Source organism: Acartia tonsa, chromosome 7 (genome assembly GCF_053477335.1).
Source record: "Acartia tonsa isolate MP-2025a chromosome 7, ASM5347733v1, whole genome shotgun sequence".
Taxonomy (NCBI): Eukaryota; Metazoa; Arthropoda; class Copepoda; order Calanoida; family Acartiidae; genus Acartia; species Acartia tonsa.
In genome coordinates this window covers 46,363,909-46,379,246 of record NC_137266.1, presented here as the reverse complement: position 1 = coordinate 46,379,246, position 15,338 = coordinate 46,363,909, and the positions used below count along the sequence as shown (strand labels likewise).

General features: G+C 32.3%; 1 protein-coding gene across 1 annotated transcript in view; it reads left to right on the top strand.

Moving 5' to 3' along the window:
* Positions 1-15,338, top strand: part of LOC145324576 (cadherin-87A-like) — a 50,713-nt gene that overhangs the window by 31,228 nt on the left and 4,147 nt on the right. Inside the window, exons 26-49 of the mRNA XM_080167159.1 lie at positions 438-558; positions 913-981; positions 1,568-1,648; positions 2,308-2,432; positions 3,687-3,780; positions 4,128-4,193; positions 4,504-4,566; positions 4,963-5,019; positions 5,313-5,387; positions 5,873-6,013; positions 6,482-6,577; positions 6,977-7,078; positions 7,243-7,421; positions 7,708-7,759; positions 8,256-8,425; positions 8,963-9,068; positions 9,427-9,626; positions 9,925-10,153; positions 10,719-10,833; positions 11,370-11,508; positions 11,741-11,878; positions 12,610-12,704; positions 13,078-13,158; positions 14,177-14,409. Coding sequence (XP_080023285.1) covers positions 438-558; positions 913-981; positions 1,568-1,648; positions 2,308-2,432; positions 3,687-3,780; positions 4,128-4,193; positions 4,504-4,566; positions 4,963-5,019; positions 5,313-5,387; positions 5,873-6,013; positions 6,482-6,577; positions 6,977-7,078; positions 7,243-7,421; positions 7,708-7,759; positions 8,256-8,425; positions 8,963-9,068; positions 9,427-9,626; positions 9,925-10,153; positions 10,719-10,833; positions 11,370-11,508; positions 11,741-11,878; positions 12,610-12,704; positions 13,078-13,158; positions 14,177-14,409 — 2,827 coding nt within the window. The remainder of the gene's footprint in view (positions 1-437; positions 559-912; positions 982-1,567; positions 1,649-2,307; positions 2,433-3,686; positions 3,781-4,127; positions 4,194-4,503; positions 4,567-4,962; positions 5,020-5,312; positions 5,388-5,872; positions 6,014-6,481; positions 6,578-6,976; positions 7,079-7,242; positions 7,422-7,707; positions 7,760-8,255; positions 8,426-8,962; positions 9,069-9,426; positions 9,627-9,924; positions 10,154-10,718; positions 10,834-11,369; positions 11,509-11,740; positions 11,879-12,609; positions 12,705-13,077; positions 13,159-14,176; positions 14,410-15,338) is intronic.

Sequence of the window (15,338 nt, the reverse complement as noted above, 5' to 3'; positions counted from 1 at the left end):
AAGAAACCACGAGTTTTTTTTATCTGTATCTTTTTTTATTGATACATACTCAATCTCATAAGCAGAGGCTGCTATTCAGCCAATTAATTCCATTTGAAATATTTTGTTGGAGTAAAGTTGGAGTAAAACTTGTTTTTTGATGAAACTGAAAGGGAAGTGGGCAAGAAGGGGGAGAAAAAAGGTAATTGGGTTGAGGGGAAATTTTCACTTAGAATTGTTTGTCAGAATCACATTCCCTTTTCCCTCCTAATAAGATTCACCTAGTAAATTTAGTACAGTTTGACTTCAGAATAACATTCGATAAATTATTAAATCTTTGAATCTTTATGATTATATGGATCAAAGTCGAGTTAGACCTAATCAATTAAGAATGGGTGTCAAATTTTATACATAATTTATGCATTAATATTAATCTAACCATCTACCTATCTATTTAGGTATTCCATTTATTCTGGTTCTAAGGACAATTTTATTATTGACCCGATTACTGGTGTTATCTCAGTAGCCCCTGATGCTAACCTGGATATAGATCAAAATGGAGAACTTTACGAGTTAGAGGTATGTATTTTTTTTAAAGCAGCGCAGCTCAATACAATTTAAGCCAACCTTTGTTATATATGTTCTGGATCATGGAAAGAAAACCCAGTAGCGAGTTTTGTCCTATTTACACAACCTAAAATAACCTATCAAAAGCTACTCGAAAATACGACGAAACCTGCTACTTCGTTTTCTTTCCATGATCCTTTCTTTTAAAAAGAAAAGGACCTTTTCACTACAGTGAATATATCAAAAGCTTTTCTGCAAAATTATTTGAATAATTCAATTTGAACAAAATTAACAAATGTAACCATTTCCAAAAGAAGAGCTTCGCTTTATGACATCCTTGTTTTAAAATGTATTTCTTTTAAATAGGTACAATCCACTGACCAAGGAGAACCACACAAGCAAACTGGCAACACAAAAGTTATCCTTACAATCCAGGTAAAGAAACTTCGGGGAAACAGGGATAGGATAATGGACAATAAAAGTATATCTACAATACTACCTTCCCCTTAAATAATTATGTCTATAGTTGATGGTAATTTAAAAGAAGCGGTGATATACATTTTCAATCGCTATTGTCCTTTCATCCTTGAAAAACTATGGTTTAGTAGAAAAATAAGGATTGACAAAGATTTAAATGATGGTAGTTGAATTGATTGATTGAGTATTACAATATTTATAATTTTATTAAAGATATTGTATTATCCTCTTAGAAATATTTTTTTCTATTTTGAAAATTTCTAGATTCCCCCTCCCCCCCCCCCCCCTCCCCACTCTATAACCTAACCTAACCTAATTGTAAAAAATTTGTTCTCTGGGGGGGGGGGGGGAGTTATAAACTAGGATAACACCAAAGATATTTTAGCTTTATGCCATGAGAGGGTAATCATACTGATTAATTAGAGGCAGATCTATTTGGATAATTGATACAACTGCAATTTTTTTTCGTGTGATTTAATCTTATTCATAATATTTTTAATTTTTAACAAAACAAAGCTTCTCTATAACTTCTTTTCATTTTCAGGATGTGAATAACAAACCGCCAAAGTTTACACAGAGCAGCTACACAGAATATGTTCTGGAAAATGAACCTAAAGGCTTCCAGGTATGAAAATCAACTAAACAAATCCGTATATATAAAATAAACAGGATTTGTCTCTGTCTGTCTGTAGGTATGTATATACTGAAGGATCTCGGTAACTGCTGACAATGTAGCTTATAAATAGGTTTATAAATATTTTTTGGGGGAGGGTACCACCAAAATTCCAAAAGAAATGAAATTTCAAGTAGAAGGGGTTGTCGACTTACCACCCCATCTCCCACCACAAGTGCCCCCAGAGGCCTCTAAAGGCGTAACCGTTAGTACATACACATTACACATATTACATGATGATTGAAAAAGCAGCGTCTGTTTATAATACTGATCGTGAAAAATATTTTCTTTCAAATGAAAAAATTCTTTTAAAACATAGATTGCCTCAATACCTATGTATTTGTAGTCCTATGCCTATCATGCCTAGATCATGCCCTTTGAACGATCTTTTAATTTATTGGTGTACATCCCCAATGATGATACACAAAATTACCCCTTTTGTAGATTGTAATAAGTGGATAAAAAGTTTGAACAATTAAGTTACTGGACTAACTAAACAATATTTGATCCCCAAATGTTTTAAGACAACAATAAAGAAAACGTTCACATAAAACTTTGGGGACAAGTGTAATAAAGAGCCCAGTGATTATTTTGATCTATCCTATGTTTAGGTTTTGGAAGTAAAAGCAGTAGATCTAGACCGTAATGCTGATCTAGAATATGATATAGTTGAACCTATAGTGGCTAGGGATAAGAGTGGATCTATTTTAGAGAATGTGGCTGCTTATAATTACAGGTAGATAGAAAGAGAGAGATAGATAAATAAATACATAGATACATAATTGGTAGAGATAAGAGTGGCTCTATCCTGGAGAATGTTGCTGCTTAGAATTACAGGTAGATAGATAGATCTAAATGTAGATAGATTGGCGTATAGAAAGAGAGAGATAGATAGATAGATAGTTGCCAGGGATAAGAGTGGCTCTATTCTAGAGAATGTTGCTGCTTATAATTAAAGGTAGGTAGATAAAATGAGAGTTAGATAGATAGTTAGATGCCTGGATAGATAGATAGATAGTTGCCAGGGATAAGAGTGGATCTATCCTAGAGAATGTTGCTGCCTATAAGTACAGATAGATAGATATACATACATCATACATATATTGAATGATAGATAGATAATGGATTTATTCGAAGAATGTTGCTTCTACAATCAAAATGAGTTAGATACATCGGTAGATAGATTAAAAGATTAGTAAGAACTCACAGAAACATACATTTATTTGTATAGACTTTAATATATAAAACCGACAGATTATTATGTAGAGACCTACGCTAACATACAATTAGAAGAGAGATGGTCAAACCTATAGTCAAACTATTTTCAAGACAAACATGAAATCGAAAAAAAGATTATTATGATTTTTTTATTTACTAAGTATATTTGCGATTACTTTTATTTAATGAAATCTTCCAATTTTTAACATGTACAAAACGGCCTGCTTAATTGCTTCAAGATCCATGTCAGATCTATATAGGAAATAAATGTCTATAAACGAGCTCAAGTTTTCCAAGGAATATTTGTTTAAAACTCATAGTGCTCCAATAATCCATAATAAACTCTCATTGCCCAGAACGATAAGACCCATTATTTTACTTTATTAAAAATAAATTCCTTTTTTTAATTTCATGTTGCTATTTACCTTATATCAATGTATTTAATTTCTAATCATAAAAAAGAAAATTTAAATTTATAAAATAATAAATGTAAGAAAACTCTGTTTTAAAAGAATTCGATTGTGGCGACACTTTGTGTGTTCAAATATTAAACTAAAATTGTAATCATCATCATTAACCCTTTGGTGATGGTAATGTAAAGAAAAGATATAATTTAAAAAATCTTTTTAAAATCATTTAGATTATTAAATATTTACTTTCTTTTAGATAGTAATGCCGGGTGAGGAAAATAGATTTATTGAGAAATAGATATGCATATAGAAAACTAGCCAATAGGGAGATAATTATATCGAGCCAACTCTAGTATTTTTAGATCTGCCTTTACCATTGACCCTCGAAATGGGAAGATAGTTATCAATGAACAATTGAGCTACAACCAAGCAGCTGTTATCATTTTGACAATAGAGGTTATATATTTTTTTTATATTATTAGCAGCGGAGTATCGTTATAACAACTCGTATATAATACGATTACAAATTACTGTATATTGTATGTAAATATATAATGTCATTAAAATACCGTCGATAGTTTAAATTAAAGTCAGCTATCTCATTTAAAATATGCTTTCTTGAATTAATTGCCAGTTAGTAGATCTATTTCTTTAAGATGTATTTTAAGGTTTTTATAGATTTAGTATACCTTTTAGCAAATATGAATTACATTTTGAAAATTTACTTTATGTTACTCAAATAAGATTCATATGAGTTTTTTTTAAATCGATTAACTAACAAATAATAAAAATTAAATGTTTAGGTGAAAGATAAGAATACAGAAGTAGGAGAGAATTCAGCCGTTGCAGAAGCTACTTTCTATATTCAGGTATTATATTTTTGAGGGGAGAATCATTTGTTGTTTTAAGTGACGTATTGAATATTTAGATTTGTGTGATTTTTTTCGAAAAATCCGTGAGTATTTTTTTTGTAAATCCGCAAGTCCTTTTTCGATAGCTTTTATGAGTATGCTTTTAGTATTGAGAATGATATTGTCTTAAATATATATACAAACATTTTAAAATAATTTCTTAATCTCAATTCTATTATTCAATTTATAATCAAATACATTGTTACTGATAGTTATGGACAGAGATTATTCTAATTTATTTTAATGTTTTAATTATTATTTTTTTCAGGCTTATAATGCAGACAGTCCAATTTTTCCGGCCCCTTGGACCCCTAGCGACCCCACTATAGAGGTAAATAATAAATTTATTGTATTTAAAATCTTTGTATTTCTACTCTACTATTTCTTGGTCAACTAGCTAAAACAATAATGAAGCTTAATTTATTTGAATCATTTAAAGTTTGAGTAAAACTTGGAGTTTTTATAATAAATATTCTCCATTGATAACACTTACTGCTTAAATAGCATACATTTACGCTGCATAAATTTGAATTAATAATATCATTCTATTGTATTGTACACTATACATTTTTCTCTTGTGTACAGTCCCTTTATATTGTAACAATAATTACCATTAGATGACATTTGTCTATTGCTTATTATAAAACAATAGTACGTGTAGATGGAAAACTTTAATTCAAATATAAGAAGCTACACTGTTGTGAATAATGTTTTGTTTTTAATTTAGATTGAGATTGATGAAGAATTAGAGCCTGGTACACCATTCTATAATATCACTGCTAAGGTTAGTTCATGTCAAGGAAATCAATATTTGATGTCGACAATTATGCATGTCATAGAGTATATTTTAGATCCATAATTAAGGTCTTCTATTGGGAGGGTGGTGGTACTGTCCCTCAAAAATAGTTGTAAACTTTCCCAGGACCTATGAGAAGCTTCCATTTAAAAGAGAACCATATCGGTTCAGTAGTTAGCGAGATCCATCGGTACATACGATTACGCACAGACACCTAGAGATCCCTTTACTTTTATTATAAGGATTCCTAAATTATCAACCTAACTTATAATTGTTTTCAGGATCCTTTGACCGGACAGTTGATAACAAACTACCAGAAGCTTTCAGCAACAGATCCTATGAGTGAAATCATTCAGGTATAGATTTATAAAAAAAATATAATTCTGACAAATTCATTGTCAGACAGACAGATATACATATATTGGCATGATATATATAGACAACCGGATGGACATACATAAATACAGATATGCAGACATACACATAGACAGAAAGATATACATACAGACAGATATACATACAGACATACACATAGACAGAAAGATAGACATACAGACAAATATACATACAGACATACACATAGACAGAAAGATAGACATATAGACAAATATACACACAGGCATACACACAGACAGAAAGATAGACATACAGACAGATATACATACAGACAGATATACATACAGACATATACACAGACAGAAAGATAGATATACAGATTGTCATTTAGTCAGTTGAAAGTTTTGAAGCAAAGAATAGAAGAATATTTTTCTTGCTCAAATTAAATGTGACCTTCCTAAGTTTTTTCTCTAGGTTTCTCAATTAATTAATTTCTTTGTTGTAGGTATCCCAGTACGGTGCCATAATCTCCAACCAAAGACTGGACTATGAGACTGTCAAAAGTGTCAAATTTTCTGTGGCTGCTTTGGCAGGTACCCCAGAAGATTTGCGCAGAAGTGAAGCACATATCACAATCAAATTAAAGGTATAATCATGATTATTAAATTGTGTATTTATTATAGAGTACTTTGCTGTCAAATATATGCAATTTTCTCATTTATTTACTACTGGCCAAATTAATACCAATAAAATTATACCTACCTACTCTCATAATTACATTTATTGTCAAATTCCTAACTTAATTTGTTAGGGGGGGGGGGGGGGTAAATAAATATACTTTTGCTAGTTGTAGAAATGACAGTAGAGTTGTCGCTTTCTCTGTCGGTCTGTCTGTAAGGCTTCAAAAGACCTTATACACTTTGTAAGGTTTCGTGATTTATTTTATAAAATTTAATGTGTATTTTTTCCGGATGTCCATCCATAATTTTGCAGCTTCGCTACTTATGGATGTTGTCATCCTTGTTTCTTTATTTCGATGTTTTTAATGGTAATAACCATGTATGCATATTTTAGGTTTTGTGTGTTTTAGAATTAAAAAATCTATACTTTTTAGGATGTAAACGACAATGCACCTGTATTCGAGTCCCCTGTTTACAGAGCCAAGATCAATGAGAGTGTGCTCCCTTTGGCTTTAGTTACCACTGTAAAGGTAAATATAAAACACAAACAGCTGTGCCCCTAGCACTTATGGGCACGATATTAAAAATTGTAAAAATCTACCACTTTTTGTAAAATCCACGAAATTCTAAACCACATATGTATTATTAGTTGAGGCTTTTTGTCGTCGAGGCTATTTTGTCCGAGGCTATTTTGTCCTAGATCCCTCTATATTCTTATTCCAAGGGGTAGGATTGTGCAGAATAATAGCGTCATAAAATCTTAAATTTATTACTAAATAGCCTAAAACATGAAATGACCTGTGTTTAAGGTTGAGTTGCTATCAAAATCTTGAGCTTCAGACAAAAATATTACTACTTAACGTACAAATAACAAAACTTATAAGGTATCTGTGACATTCAACAACAATGTGATTTTTTATAAAATTTAGGCCACAGATGCCGACACTGGAATCTATGGTGAAGTTATTTATAGTCTGGAGGGAGAAGGAGAAGAACAATTTATGATCCATCCAACAGATGGACACGTTCAGGTATAGATAGACAAACAGATACATAGATAGACAAATCGATAGATTGATAGACATGGTATTTATAGTATTAAAGTAGAAGGAGAAAAACAATTTATGATCCATCCACTAGGTGGACATATTCAGATAGATAGATGGACATATTAACAAATATATTCCTTTGCCAGGTACGAGCTGGAGCCAGAGGTCGTTCCAACCTGGACAGAGAGATCAAATCCTCCTACTCACTACGCGTCATCGCCAAGGATATCCCTGCAGGAGGACCTGATCAGAAGTCAACATCCGTTTTGGTTGAGGTTGAGCTCTTAGACGTTAATGACTCGCCACCCAACTTTAGCCAAGAAAGGTAAGCGGATAGTTACATGAATATAATGAATATGCCATTTTATTTTCTAAAAACAAAATTTGTACACAAATGTTTGATAAAAAATACCTTTGAAAATATACCTTTTGACTTTGAAAATGTATTTTTTTTCCAAAAATTTTAAGTATCTTATTTTGTACAATTATTTAATTTGTCTACAATGATGCATATTTACTGTGCTTTTTACTTTTATCTATTTTTTTTATGGAAAATATTTAAAATATATCAAGTAAATTTGGATTGGAAGTTCAAAATACATACTTTTCAGATATAGTGCTGTTGTACCAGAAAATAGTCCACCAAATACAATGGTCATCCAGGTAAAAATATTTTTTTCAACATTATTTTTATAATTGTTATGCACAAAAAATCTTCCACAAATGGATGTACATTTAATAAAGTTAAGTAAAGAGTTGTTTTGCTGTCTTTTTTGAACATTTACTTTTTCGTGAAGAGATTTTTACACAAAAAATTATCAGCTGCTATGTAATCATTTTTCTATATTTCAGAAAAAGTTTAAATAAAATTAGAAATAGTTTTTTGAGAAGTTGATGATCATCAATGAGCATATAGCAAAAATTTATTAACGTTCTTACTGCGCTATTTATTGACACACATTTTTGTCCTTGTATAATAATTTTCGTAGCTAACGTATAGGGAGTTACGGAAAGTGTCATGTGTGACGTCATTAAATTCGTCTAAATCCATCTCTTTTGTTATGGTTTTCTTTTTCTACTTCTCATCTCATCCTTCCTGTTAAGACGTAATTTTTTGACGTCACAAATGACACTTTCCATAACTCCAACAATAATTTAGGTACACGCGGAGGACCCTGACGTGGGTGAGAACGCGCGTGTCTCCTACGACTTTGCCAACCCCAACCAAGTGCAGGACCTGTACCGTATTGACCGACAGACCGGCCAGATTTACACCAAGAAACTGTTGACCGGAAAAGGCCGCAATGAGCCGTATATCATCACAATAAGGCATAGTATACTATAGAGTAAAATCAATTGAAATACTGTGGTTTTTTTTAGTCTAGATTTAAAATTGTGGGTATGAATATGTATATGAAGTACCTAGTCAAAATGGCATTGACATATCTCAATGTGAATATTTTTTAACAAACTTTCAAAATTTTAGTGGCTAGCTTAGAAATTAGGCTTTTTCTTTGCTTACATAGATATAAAGGAACATGTAAGGTCAGGTTAGTTAGGTTAGGTTATATTGGGTACTGTATAGCCCGGAAGGGTTAGATCATCCCCAGTATAGTCCCTACAGGTTAGGGTCCTCAGGGTTATGGGGTTAGAAAAAGAGAAAAAATATAACCCCCTCCCTCATCCCTTTTTTTCAATTTATTGAGGAGGAGAAGTGGGTAGGTACTCGATAGCCAATTTGAGGGAAAGCCCCACATACTTATTTATAATGACCTAATATCAAGATTAACCATTGCATTGAAATTGTATGTGCTTCCTTAATGCTTCCATTCTTGATAGGATATCTATAGTAAACTATGTCCACAGGGCACTGGATGCTGGCACCCCACAGCAGATAAAGGACACAGATCTGTATGTCACCATCGGTGACGTTTCTAGAAATGACGGTGTTCCAGAGTTCATAGCCCCCCAGGTAAATAGATTTTCATACGTTCCAGAACCGGATCTCTTAGTAGATGTGAATATAAAAAAGTGTTTGAATTTAACATTGGAAGTTGCTTGGAAATATTTATATTTCATTTTCTGTGGTATTTTGATTAATAGAATAATAATTGATGTAATATAAAATTGTGTTGTTCTCTGCTTTTACATTAACATATCATTAAACTTTAAAATGGAATAATACATTTCGAGTGAAATATGCTTTTGACATACATCCATAAATACACATTGTGAAATTACTTTAAGACAAGGACAGATCTAAAAAAAAGTCGTTTATAGGCCAAGGCATTCCCTCCATACTAGTAAACTAACTATAACTCAATGTTAAGGTTGGCGATGTAGCGACAGTTCTAGAAGAAAGTTCCGCCGGCACTTTTGTATTCCAATGTGAGGCGTACGACCCGGACGACCCGAACACAGCCAATGGAAAGTTAGTTTACAGTTTCCCGCAAGATGGCAGCATCATACATCAGCTATTTGATATTAATCCCAGCACTGGCTTGATTACTACGCTTGCAGCACTTGACAGGAAAATTGATTTTTAAGTATTCATCAAAAGTTTTGCAGATAAAAAATTATGAGAATCTTCTTACAAGAAATCTTAGAAACCTATATTTTATTTAAATATCATGAAACCACCCTACGAAATAAATGTAAAAATAAAATAGCCAAAAACCTTTCTTGGGCCCAGAAGCTTCCCCAAAATGGAGTATTCAATCGGTTGTACTCTTAAGATACAGAAAGCAACCTTCCTATTTTATAATATACGATCTACTTTCTATTATAGATTAAAATTGAATACTTAAAATAATATTTTTCAATGACAGAGAGACTCGAAGCGAATATTCCCTAATAATTGAAGTAAAAGATCTTGGAACCCCTGTGCAACAAGCTACCCGCACTCTTACAGTCAAAGTAAAAGATGTTGACGACCACGCGCCCATGTTCGACAGACAAAAGAATTCGGTTCCCCTGCGACTAGAGGTGGTAGAGGAAATGGCACTTGGATCCAAGATTGGGGCTGTCACGGCGGTGGATAAAGATATTGAAAGGAATAGTTCTTATTCAAGTGTTTAAAATATCACTATCACAAGCACCATATTTGGTTTTTATGAAAATAGTTCTTTCTCGCATCGGTTTATAGCAGGAATAAGGTATAACCAACAAGGGAATTAAATCTGAAATAATATTTGGGGGGCAAATGGAGAGGTCGTCAATTTTACGATGTGTTGCCCCCCAACGACAGTTGAAAAACACGTATAAGTTTCGTGATTTTTTTACGAATTAATTTCGTTATTGGTATGAGCTGGATTTATAGACAGCTTTCCGCAGAGATTGAAATGCAAAAAAATATTCTTATTATTCATATTTCAATATTTGTGAAAAATTATCTGTAATGCGATTCTTAACATGATTTTCAGTATCCCTAATCATTTCTCGAATCACAATGCTAAAAAAACTAAAAAAATCATGTAAAGCGTCGTATTACAGACATTTTTCCACGAACTTTCAAGCATACACTCAATAAAAAGCTTTGTTTTTCTAGGGTCATATATATGCTTTAATTTTGATGTACCAATCTAAAGAAAACACTTGAATTAATACTCTAAATTATAGGAATGCTGAGGTTGGTTATGCAATCATTGACGGCAATGAAGATGATATCTTTGAAATAAGGGATGAAAATAACGTTGGGGTTATATATGTCAAGAAAAGGTTGGACAGAGAAGTTTCAGGTTTGTAATAAAAGTTCGAGGGTGAGGCAAGGGGGGTGGGGGGTGATAGCCGCATATATAGGTTGAAGCTTTATTGGATTTTAGGTAAATTAAAGAAGACATTTTAAACTTCAATAATCTTTTAAAAGGTGTAAATATTTCACAATTAAAACATACCAAATTGAAAGAAATTTGATTGAAACCTTATTATATAAAATAGTAAGCTTTTTTTGTCTGTGGGAAAGAATCTTGCTAACCGCTGAAACAATATGGTTCTCCTTTACAGCAATGATTCTTTTAGGTCTAGGGAAGGTTTTATTTTGGGGAAGGTGTCTTTACACTCCCAAAAAAAGGTGACCCCCCAAATGTTTTTCATAATTTTCTTTTTGAAATTCAAATTGAAAAGGAAAGGGGGTGGTTCGTCCCTTTTCTCTCCTACTTTTAGTTCCTCTAGAGGCTTCTATGGTATAATATAGGCCGCTAGTATAATATAAACCAATATTTTATTTTATCAAAAGCTTACCATAATATTAATTTTTATACTTGTTTCATTACAGGACTCTACTCATTGACAATCCGTTGTTTTGAGCCCGGAAACCGCGCTATCAAATCGCAGAGGAAAAAGTACGACAAATCCAAGTTGGACGAAATTAAAGTCCTCATAGTGGTTCTTGATATGGATGATAATAATCCAAGGTATACATTTTATTATTTAGTTTAGTATTTTTTTCGAAGATATTGGGCGATTTAAGTTCTAGTGTGTCGTTAATTAATTGAAATAGTCAATTTTGACAGTGATTATTTATGTGTTTGTGGTGTAGTTACATTTTTTATTGTTTAAACTTAAGTAACCTTTATGTAAGATTGAACAGTTTTGTTACAGCCACTAGGGCCTGCTGAATCTCATTCAATCTATCTATCTATCAAGGTTCGAGACCCGTAATGTGACACTAGGAGTGCGTGTGAACGCGCCACTGTACACAGATGTAGTACGCGTGACGGCTCTAGACCCGGATGCAGACGCTAAACCAATCAGATATTCCATCAAAAATATCACCTTTACAAAGTAAGTTTTTAGCTTTTTATAAAAAAAACTAGTTGCTCAACCCCCTACCCTTTAGGAGCTCTTTAAAATGGCATAAAACCACCCAAAGGCATTTATACAGCTTCCACGAAAACGACAACCAATCTTGACCTTTAACTTTAGACAAGACCTTACTGCTTTATCTTATAGGGTATTGTGTTCACATAGATTGTGTAAAAAATTAATAAAAGTCTCTTTTTATTGACAAATCATCGACAGGAATAACATATTATATTTTGCTATTATAAGAAGTAGTATGATTTTTGTCTTATAAACCGATTAAGTTCTTCATTTTGTAGAAGCTTCACATAGGTCTAAGCATTGTTTTTTTTAGATTATTTAATTTTTAAATTTAAGTCTTGGGATGGTTTACGGCTATTTTTCGGTTTTCCTTATTACAGAGCTCTTAGATGCTACTAGCGCAGCCACAAATTCTCATCATAACCTAACTACGAATTTAATTTTTTTTTTAAATCCCGAAACCAATACGTGATTTTCAGCTGTCGTTTGGGGGCAACACAGAGTAAAATTGACTTTTTTATCTGCCCCCCAAATATTATTTTGATATTTTAGAGTTATTTCGCTTGTTGGCTATACCTTATTCCTGGAAAATTCTTATTACAGTATTTATTTAAAATGTTATTTTGGCGCTTAAATCTTGAACAAAATTATAGTTTTCAGTTTAAATGTAAATTATAATTGAATTATTTTAGGAACTTAAATAATTTAAACTTATTTAACTCCAGGCCTAAGATGAACACCATCACACAAGTGGACAAAACTATCTTCCTCATTGATCCAAACTCAGGCAAGAGTTGTCAAATTATTTTGCGGAATTGTTCTATTGATTTGAAACTTGATTCCATTATTGGGACATCATAATTAAAAGAGTTATCTTAAAACTCCTCATATTACTCTGTTGTTTCAATAAAATTGTCTGAAGTCACGTAAATATAAATTATAAACTGAAGGATAAATTTCAAATAAAACCAAAATACAATATAAAATTTGTACATTCAATGACCCTCAAGCTTTTTTGGGAACTTGGTTCAAAACCTTGAAATGGGGTTGGGAATTAATTCAGGGTGGGGGAGTCTTTAACCCCCTCTCTTGCATGTCACTGTGTACATTTTATGCTTTTTTAATCTATGAAAAATAACATGACAACTTTTATTCCTCAGGACATATTCAAACCAACCAAACTTATCATGAATTTAGCGATGGATATTTTATGATCACTATCATGGCTTCAAATAGTCCAGGTACAAACATAGATCGATAATCAGTCATTGTACAGATAGATATACAAACAAACATACGGATAAACAGACATGACATAAATACAGACACATAGATAGACAAACAGACAGGTAAACATATTGTTAAACAAACACACATAGATATAGACAGATAAACAGTCAGTCAATCAGACAGAAATATAAACAGACAGACAAACAACAAGAAATACACACAAACAAACAGACAGAGAATTGATAAACTAACAGACAACCAGACAGACAAACAGAAAGACAAACAGACATTCAAACAGACAGACCAACAGGCAGACAAACATACAGATAAACAGACATACAAAAGGACAGACAAACAGACAGACAAACAGACAGACAAACAGACAGACAAACAGACAGACAAACAGACAGACAAACAGACAGACAAACAGACAGACAAACAGACAGACAAACAGACAGACAAACAGACAGACAAACAGACAGACAAACAGACAGACAAACAGACAGACAAACAGACAGACAAACAGACAGACAAACAGACAGACAAACAGACAGACAAACAGACAGACAAACAGACAGACAAACAGACAGACAAACAGACAGACAAACAGACAGACAAACAGACAGACAAACAGACAGACAAACAGACAGACAAACAGACAGACAAACAGACAGACAAACAGACAGACAAACAGACAGACAAACAGACAGACAAACAGACAGACAAACAGACAGACAAACAGACAGACAAACAGACAGACAAACAGACAGACAAACAGACAGACAAACAGACAGACAAACAGACAGACAAACAGACAGACAAACAGACAGACAAACAGACAGACAAACAGACAGACAAACAGACAGACAAACAGACAGACAAACAGACAGACAAACAGACAGACAAACAGACAGACAAACAGACAGACAAACAGACAGACAAACAGACAGACAAACAAACAGAAAGACAAATAGACGGACAAACAGACAGATCACCTTAAATAAGATAAAAATTATATTCTTTTTACAGATTTAAGTAAGGCTGATATGATAACGCTGAAAGTATTCGTCCTGCAAGACACAGACCTCATGAAATTTGTATTCGACGACGATCCAGTGAAGGTGTCCAAACAGATATCCGACATCAAGAGCGAGTTGGAGAGTGCCTTCGCTCTGCCCCTGTCTATAAATATCTATGATACAGAGTTTTATAGTCAGTATGATGGTAGTCTTGACTTTGGACGCACTAGTTCTTGTTTCCAGGTAATAGTCTGCAGTAGATCAGGACATTAAAGTAATATATATAGAGTGATAAATAGCTATGAAACCATTTTCTTTTTTCAAAGACCCCTGACGCTGCAGAAGGTTGTTTATCGATAAAAATTTTGCTTTCTCACTTAGCTGCTAGAAAGCTCATAAGCTGTCATTGGAATAAGATTTGAAGGAACTTTACTAATTAATCAAAATCACCGTATATTTTGGTATAAGGATTTGGGGGACCTTTATTATTAATTAAAGTCATGTGACCTAATGTACAAGAGTTAAAACAATTAAATCAAAAGATTTTAGTGTAAAACTATTTGTAAATAAGAGTATAAGAATAAGATATTGTTATCAACGACAAAAAATAAATGTTTTGCCTAATTTTTGTAAAACTTTAGAGCATATTTATCATTTAAAATCAATGCTATCTTTTCAAAAGTGTTTCCATTAATTTGATTGTGTTTTGTAAGCAAAACCTGTTTTTTATTATTTGTACTGTGTAATTTATTTGAATATTTAATTCAAAGATAGCAATTTTTTTTAAAAATAACCTAAGATGAATGTCGGAATTTTCTTATTAAACATAATAATGTATATATAATTAGAATAGTAAGACCTTGAAAATAAGCAAAAAATTATTATATGATAATTATCAGTAAATCTAAAAGAATTTAAACGTAATTATTAAAAAGCTAGCTTTAAAAAATAATAATACATTTTTTATTCAAATACTATAGTACATTCTAACAAGGATGATGATATCAAGTTTAGCAACATTTAACAAATATGTCTTTCAAAAATCAGTTGATTTATTGCATGAAATATTGAAAATGTATATAGCAATTTACAGATTTTTATTATTTTCAGGAATTTAAAATAATTACATTCATTTTGTAACTGTAAAAGCAGAGTATAGCATGTATAGTGTC